The sequence below is a fragment of the Artemia franciscana genome, chromosome 5 (assembly GCF_032884065.1).
Source record: "Artemia franciscana chromosome 5, ASM3288406v1, whole genome shotgun sequence".
Classification (NCBI taxonomy): Eukaryota; Metazoa; Arthropoda; class Branchiopoda; order Anostraca; family Artemiidae; genus Artemia; species Artemia franciscana.
The window spans coordinates 55,019,276-55,028,524 of record NC_088867.1 but is presented as its reverse complement, the minus strand read 5'-3'; the positions used below and the strand labels follow the sequence as shown (position 1 = coordinate 55,028,524).

Sequence of the window (9,249 nt, the reverse complement as noted above, 5' to 3'; positions counted from 1 at the left end):
CCAATAATAGAGCTCAAATCCCAACCACAGAAAAAAAACCAAGAAAAGATTTAAAAGAAATAAATTAATGTTACAAATTTCCTTCAGTAATTTTCTGCAGAAGGAATAGTCCGTAGAGATGAGGGTCCCAAAGGGAATTTCTAGTGAAAGGGCGGGGTTTTCCAGCGGAATTCTCTTACGGAAAAGATTTTCCACAAAACAGAGTTTGCATCAAAGGTGTTTGGTCCACAAGGTTTGGTTATTCAGGCACATCTTACCTCTTTGATAGTGGGTCCAACCATTTCTTCAAATTAAGAACAGCAACACTAAATAGTATGGGATAGTTTTGAAACTTCGATGAAGTTGGCTAAGACAGCAGAACGTTTACTGGGGAATAAACAACCTTAGGTGCAGTCTTTCGGATATCAATTTTGAGAGGGGGGATTCGAAATGTCCGTGACCTAGTGTTCTAACATCATAGGAGTTTTACTTTAAGCCCAGGAGATAATGAGAGTCAAACTCAAATTACTAGAATTTTATTGATTTTTGTAGGTAACATCAAATTAAACCGCATGCTAAAGCTATTAGACAAAATCCGGATAGCATCAAACAATATAAAATCTATAACCCTGAATTAATAAGTATTTATGGGCCCAAAATGTGACGCACTTGCGTATTCTTAGACTAACATATTTCTGTCCAAGTCCCTCTCCACTGGGAGGACCTTCTGATCCGTCTACCGATATTTTCTCTTATGTAGAATACTTTACTTACAACGCAGAATTGTTATTATGTTTCAAAAACATTGGTTTTAAATTACTCCAAGTGAAATACCAGAAAAGGGTTCTGGATCTGTCTAATGATTTATTTCTTATAATAGAACTACTTCCTAGAACCAACCCTTCCAGATGTCTTGATTATACGTAAAAAATTCAAAATTCTGAGCATTTTGGTTTGATATTTATTTATTTTCTTAAGCCCCCCCCCCAGTCTTCAGGCTTTTCTTAATCTTATTAAAATTGACATTTTCTATGCATATTTTCTATGCATACATGCATCCCTTTTCTATGCATATTTTTGCATCAACCTTATCAGGGGGACTCTCTTAGGCCCCTCTTAGATCTCTGATCTGCTTCTCTTGTTAATTATTTTTGGTTCCTTTCCCTTCTGCTAAAAATACCCCCGTCTCTCTCAGTAAATTTTATCGTTCCTTTGTACCAGCTACTGTTTGTTTTTCAATATCATAACTGATTTTTACAATCTAAATTCCCATGCCTCCAGCTCAGGGTAGCTTTCTGACCTTCCTCCTTAAATTGCTAACGTATATTGTTCATTCAAATTTTTACTTTTTGGTACTCCTTTTATACATTCCACATGTGTTTTTACCTTTCATCATTTGATGTTCACCTCTCCACCCCCCCACCCTCACCCAAATGGTCAAACTACCTCGTTTCTCCTTTATTTAAAGCTAAGCTTTCCCAGACGTATTTATACCTTTCATTGGGGCCTATTTCAGCTTCAATTACACCGGTTAGGTAACGGCAAGAACACTGATTACAGATTTTTGCCTACCTTTTGTTTTCTTTGGGTCATAACCAACACCAGCCAGGCTCTCATGGCAACTTTTGACAGTTGCTCCAAACTGGGAAAACGCAGATCTTAAAAATTTCTCAAGTAACCAGAGGTAAGAGCTCATATGCCACTTGTGACGAGGTCGAAAGAGCCAAGAGCTAAGAGCTCATATGGTATGAGCTCTAGCAAAGTTCTAAGAATCAATAGATTGCTTTGAAAGGAAAATCAGAAGCTTAATGCCGGTCGAGATTTAAAATATGAGCTCTTAGTCACAAGGTCCTTCTAAACATCAAAATTCATTAAGATCCGACCACCCATTCGAAAGTTAAAAATAAATAATTAAAATAAGTGCTTATTATTTCCACGAAGTTTCATCCTGATCTCTCCGCTTTAAGCGTTTTCCAAAATGTTTGGTCCCCCCCCTAATGACACTGGACCCGCTTGGGATAAAAATACGAGATCTGAGTTTCGAGGTCCTTCTAAATATGAAATTTGATTAAGATCCGATCAATCTTTTGCAAGTTAAAAATACCTCTTTTTTCTATTTTTTAGAATCAACCCCCTCCCCTAACTCCCCCAAAGAGAGCAGATCCGTTCCGGTTATGTCAATCCGGTATCTAGGACTTGTGCTTGTTTTTCCCACCGAGTTTCATCCCAATCCCTCCACTCTAAGCATTTTCCAAGATTTTAGGCCCCCCCCCATTTCCCCTTCAACAGATAAGGTCGATATTTAATATAAGACCTCTGAGACATGATTTCCTTCCAAACATCAAGCGTCATTCAGATCCTATCACTGCTTTGTAAGTTGAAAATACCTCATTTTTCTAATTTTTTTAATTAAGCCTCCCCCCCAACTATCCCAAAGAGAGCAGATCCATTCCGATTATATCAATCACGTATCTAGGACTTGTGCTTATTTTTCCCACCAGATTTCATCTCGTTCCCTTCACTCTAAGCGCTTTCCAAGATTTTAGGTCCCCTTCCCTTTATTTCCCCCAATGTCACCGGATCCGGTTGGGATTTAAAATAAGATCTCTGAGATACGATATCCTTCCAAACTTCAAATTACATTAAGATCCGATCACTCCTTCGTAAGTTAAAAATACCTCATTTTTCTAATTTTTCAGAATTAACCACCACCACCCCAACTCCCCCAAACAGAGCAGATCCGTTCCGGTTATGTCAATAACGTATCTAAGACCTCTACTTATTTTTCCCACCAAGTTTTGTTTCAATCCCTCCTCTCTAAGCATTTTCCGAGATTTGAGGTTCCCCTCCCACCAACTCCCCCCAATGTCACCGGATCTGGTCGGGATTTAAAATAAGAGCTGTGAGACACGATATCTTTCCAAACATCAAATTTCATTAAGAGCATAAGTTAATCACCTGTTCATAAGTTAAAAATACTTAATTTTTTCTATTTTTTCCAAATTAACTGGCCCCGCACTCCCCCCCCCCCTTGATGGTCAAATAGGGAAATGACTATTTTTAATTTAATCTGGTACGGTCCCTGATGCGCCTGCCAAGTTTTATTGTCGTAGCTTGCCTGGAACTGCCTGAAGTAGCAAAACCAGGACAGACAGACAGACAGACAGAATTTGTGATTGCTACATGTCACTTGGTTAATACCAATCGCCATAAAAACAATACCATTGATATTAGTACATTCGGTCCCTGATGCAACTGCCAAGTTTCATTGTCCTACCTTGCCTGGAAGTGCCTGAAGTAGCCAGGACAGACAGACAGAATTTGCGATTGCTACATGTCACTTGGTTAATACCAATTGCCATAAAAACAATATCATTGATATTATTACATCCTTTTTTTCCAATGGCCCTTCAAACTTATAAATTAAAAGAAAGGCTTCTGTTTTCAAAATTTTAGTACCTCATACTGGAATCAAGAAAAAATTAATGTTTTGAATTTGATTTCAGCTATAAATTTTTGTTTTGTTTAGAATTAGGTTTAAATATTCAATTTTGTTCAAAAAGCTATATTAAATTGTAATTTTGTTTTAAATATAATTTAATTGATGCGTTTCTTTCCGTTGTTTTGCTATAAAACCTCTTCTTCTTCTCTCTCTTTCATAACCTAATTTAAAATAAGAAATCTAAACCTTCCTGAATTAAGTTAATATTCTACATTTAATTGACAGAAGCCCATAAAAAACGAATTTATTTGTTGTAATTTTTTCTTTCTCACCTCTAATAGATTTACATCTTTAGGCGAATTTAAAACAGTTGGATTTTAGAATTAAAATCAAGCTGGTGGTCTTAAAATAAAAGAGTTAGAGACATGGCTAATTGAAGAAAAACCCAAGACTGATAGTCTGAGTAAGAGGCAAAGCTGGCAAAAGCCTTTTTCTTTTAAAGCATCAGGGCAAAAATTTTGTCAATTTGGGCAAGAAAATTGAAGCAAGACCAAAAACTGTCTCTCAATGAGACTGAGCACATAATATAAGCTGAAGTTAAAAAAAAACAAAATAGTACCTTTATCAGCAACTTTACATATGACTTTCCAAAAATTATTCCATCCATCTTCTACACTGTCAAGTTTCAAACTATCAAGTTTGGTATTCAACTGTTCTTGGAAATTTTCTCTTGAATTATCATCATGAAGTTTACTAAAAGCATACCTTCCTGAAATGTAGTTATTTTTCTTTAATTTCAGCAGCGAATTAGCCATAAACCCTACTAGACAGTGATCTTTACTTTTAACATCAATAACAGTACTCCTATATGCCCTTGTATCTTGTATTGATCCTAACAGTCTTTGGTTTAAAACAACAAAATCTATTGGATTAGCTGCTTTATCGTAATGTGAACACTCTGCAAAGGTATGGGCCATGTTCAACTAAATACTGTATTTATTTATTTATTAATACCAAATACAGTAAGCTTTCAAGCTTGTCGCAATTGGTTATAACTATAGTTGTAATACCTATAAAATTGCAGTAGGGTGTAGCCATTACTGTTTCTTTTTCTTTACCTAATTTACCTAGTCTAGGATACCATCTATCTTTATTTCTACCAAACTGGGTGTAAAATTTCTTATAACACCAAGAACTAGATAGTTAACTTCAAAGACCACACTGCCTTTCCATGACAAAAGTATAACAGTAATCATCCCTATTTTGAACTGTTGTACTAGATAGTTTGATCATTTTTCTGAATTTTGTTCATGAGAATGTGATTATCTAGAATATAATAGCACCTAAAAAATTGATATTCAATATTGGAGCTTATTCTAAGATGTACATTTAAAGCTTTAGTCTAATCTTGGAAAACACTGTTCAATTTTAAACAAAAGATTCGTTGGATAGTTCAACAGTTAAATCCTTGTAAACTTTCTAACTTACAATCTAAGAAGTAGACTGCTTCATCATTGAATTTGTTAAAATCTATGCAGTATGTATATGATTTTAGTTTTCCAAGATTGTAGTTGGTTATTCCTAACTAGTCTAGTCTTACATATCAACCAATCTCAACTATTTATGTTTGAGATTAGAAGCCTGTTGTCAATAAATTGAAAAAATATTTTTAAAATGAAGATATCTATCTGAGATTAGACCTGGCCAATCAAAAATAGAGTTAAATATACAAAAACAAAGGCTCTAGTTTTCTGCTACTTTTGTTAGTATAATTACCAAAATGCAGAAAGTTATCCAAGCCAATACCCAAGATAGAAGGTTACAAATGACTTTTCTCAAGCTTATATCTTTCTTCTTATTAAATTAACAGTAACCAAGCAGCAGAAAGAAAAGTTTTATGATAAAAAATTCAATGAGAATATATGTTTAGGGTATATATCTGAACATCAAAGGGAAAAGTAGTATTAAAAAAAAGATAGTACACTTTTATCGATGAAAGTATTTTAAAATAGTTTCCTTACTTTTAAAGGGCATTAGCGTATAATTAGGTCTGTTCAAAGGAAAAACTATAAAATTCTGAGAACAGCTTTTTTCAAAGCTGACATACTTAAACCATTCCCAAAATGGCTTCAATTTACCCTCTACCCCTCCCTTAGATAGACAAATTCATTCCCAAGTTTATATTTCCTGTGTATTTTTTTCTCATTCTGTCACTCTTTCCTAAAAATAGATTTATCAGCAAAGAAGCATTGATAAAATATAAAAAAAGAAAAATGACCTAAAAATGTTTAATTTGGGTCATATATTTACAAATTGGGAAGGGGTGGAATATAGTAGTGATACAATGGAAAAAACAGTAAAGAAGTGAGAACAAAAAATAATACAAGCCAGTGAAAAACATAGATAACAATGTAAATATTTCAGAAAAACCTCCACTTGACCACCCTCAGTGCCCAATATGAAAATAAAAACTACTGACAAAACCAAAGATAACATAAAAATACAAACTTCAAAACAAACACAAAAAACTAAAATATGAAGACCTACTCAAAGTAATGGTGAAAGAATTGCCCTTTCACCATTGCCATAGAATGGGGTCACTTTGCCCATGTGTGTGACTTTGGCCCAAGCCTGGATTAAGAGTTTTAATAAGGATTGCCATTTATCACAGGTAATGGATTATGCCTTTCCTTTTTTCACAAATTGAACAAATACTATCATGGAAAAGAATGGGTTTAAGCACTGAGTAGCAGATCATGAAGTACACCTCTGAAAAATAAATATATGCACAGAGGACTTTCCTGTAAATTTTAAACTTTCTGAAAATTTGGCTTGTGACAAGCACTGGATAAAAGCTTTAAATTTGCTTTTTTTTACAGGTACACAGAGAAATCAACAGTGACTACAGTGCCAGGTCACATTCTCTCAATGTCACCAAGGAGCAGTTCCACATCAAACTTCCCAGAAACCGTACCAAAAAAAAACATATGGGGTGAAATTGACCCACACATTTTAGTAAAGAAGAAGGCAATTCAACTACTGTTGTTCATGATCAGTCAACACTAACTTTATTTTATTTTTTTCAGATTCAAACAAATGTCAAGATGCCAAGATGATATGTAAGATAACCAGGGGCCCAAAGATACAGGGACTACAGTGACCAAAAATTGCAAGATGCTCTATCAGGTATTAGAAGTGGTTGAATGACAAAAAGAGAGGCAGAGGAGACATTCCAAATACCAACAAGACTTTGAAAAACAAACTCACCAATTCTCACCCTCTTAGCCCTGGGGGTATCACAGTGCTGAGTGAGGAGGAAAAGGGGTTGATAGCACATGCTGCAATTAAACTCTCCAAGTTTGGTTTCCCATTGGACAGATTTGCAATGAAGAAGTTGGTTCAGTCTTATCTCACCAGTCATGGGCAAACTGTTGTGAAATTCTCAAACAATCTTCCTGGGGATGACTGGTTCCAGCTGTTTCTTTCAAGGAACAACAAATACTTCAATCATTTGAAGCAGGAAGTTGACGGAGTACCACCTGAGAATGTGTAGAACTACAATGAAACTAACCTTACAGATGACCCAGGGAATAAAAAAGTAGTGACAAAATGAGGAAGTAAGTACCCTGAGAAAATATTGAACTCAAAGAAATCTGCTATTTCTGTAATGTTTGCTGGTAACACAGCAGTGGAAGTGCTACCTCCTTATGTGGTGTACAAAAGTGAGAAGTTGTGGAATACGTGGGTCCAGGGAGGGCCTATAGGTTGTATATTCAACAAATCCAAGTCTGGCTGGTTTGAGGCTGTTTTCTTTCATGACTGGTTCACACTCAGTCATTTGCCCTGGTTGAAGAAGCTCCCTGGGAAAAAGGTGGTAATCAGCAACAATTTGTCCTTGCATTTTGATGTGGACATTATCAGACAGTGTGAACAAGAATACATTAGCTTTGTAGCGTTGATCCCAAACTCTACTCACCTTACTCAGCTGCTTGATGTGACCTTCTTTTGGCTAATGATAGAGAAGTGGAGGCAGATCCTGAAAAGATCCAAGACACATATTGAAGGTCAAAAAGAAGTTTTGTTGCCTAAAGAGCATTTCCCTAGGCTTTTAAAGGAGCTGACAGATTCACTGATGGATGCAAATTGAGCACAAGACCTGATCTCTGGCTTTACAAAAAGTGGAGTAATACCTATGGACAGAACAAAGGTTCTCAGTCGTGTGCTTTTGACATCATCAACAGAAGGTTTAGTAGCTGTCCTCAATAAGACAGTTCTTGACATGCGCAGAACCAACAAACCCAAGAGGACAGCAAAAAAGAAACGTCTTGATGTTCCTGCTGGAAAAAGTTACTATGCCAAAGACTTCTGTTTTGAAGCTTCAGAAACAGAAGAAGCCAAGACAAGGATGCTTGAAGATGGAGTTCACCCTGATCAAGTCAGACTGAAAAGAAAGAAAGCTGTAGTCTAAAAAGGAAAGAAGATTGCTCACAAAAGAAACAAGGAACCAGAACCAGAAACCTTGTCTGAAGATGAAGGAGAGCAAGAGACTGCCATCTACAATCATCTAAAACTGGGCAATTTTGTTGCCCAGTTTTTAAACTGCTGTGGGGCTTCACTACTATAGTACTATAGTATATATATATATATATATATATATATATATATATATATATATATATATATATATTTATATATATATATATATATATATATATATATATATATATATATATATATATATAATATATATATAATATATATATATATATATATATATATATATATATATATATATATATATTTTTATATATATATATATATATATATATATATATATATATATATATATATATATATATATATATATATATATATATATATATATATATATATATATATATATATATATATATATATATATTATATATATATATATATATATATATATAAATAAATACATATATATATATATATATATATATATATATATATAATATATATATATATATATATATATATATATATATATATATATATATATATATATATATATATATATATATATATATATATATATATATATATATATATATATATATATATATTTATATTATATATATATATATATATATATATATATATATATATATATATATATATATATATATATATATATTTATATATATATATATATATATATATATATATATATATATATATATATATATATTCCATTGATTTCTGAATTGAAAAGGGAATCATATATATATATATATATATATATATATATATATATATATATATATATATATATATATATATATATATATATATATATATATATATAATAGGGGAAATTTCCTTGAGGGAATTTGTGTGGGGGAGGGGACACCTAGACCTGAACCGTTGTTTTGCCCACTCAATTACACAAAGTGTGAGATTCAGGACCACAACTTCTTATGGAAATTCTTATGATTTTTTTGTAATTCTACAGTTTTCAAAATACCAGAAGCCCCACAGCCACTGGGCATCTAAAACTGGGCATTATTGTAAAGTACTTTTAGAAAAGATATAAGTAAGTATTTCAGGATTTCTTCAGTGGTTTTCATAAATGTAAATGGTTTCATTCTCAATAGCCTTGATTATGCACCCAATTAATTTGTTTCATTTTTAAACAGAGATGTGTCTAACACTATGATTGTAGCATGTCAGCCTACAACTGAGGCTATTGAAAAGGAAACATGTTTAAAAAATATTACTTTACATTAATGAAAAATTTTAGTTCATTTAGGCTACTTTGAGGGTGCTTCTACTATACTTTACTCCCC

General features: G+C 33.1%; 1 protein-coding gene across 1 annotated transcript; it reads left to right on the top strand.

Annotated features, from left to right (window-relative positions):
* The first annotated feature begins 6,674 nt into the window (after positions 1-6,674).
* LOC136026802 (uncharacterized) lies at positions 6,675-7,568 on the top strand. Its single transcript, XM_065703500.1, has one exon. The coding sequence runs from the start codon at positions 7,089-7,091 to the stop codon at positions 7,566-7,568; it is 480 nt and encodes a 159-aa protein (XP_065559572.1). The 5' UTR covers positions 6,675-7,088.
* The last annotated feature ends 1,681 nt before the right edge of the window (positions 7,569-9,249 follow it).

Bases quoted from the DNA above. Each gene is read 5' to 3' on its own strand.
- LOC136026802 (XM_065703500.1), top strand. From the start codon at position 7,089: ATGTTTGCTGGTAACACAGCAGTGGAAGTGCTACCTCCTTATGTGGTG.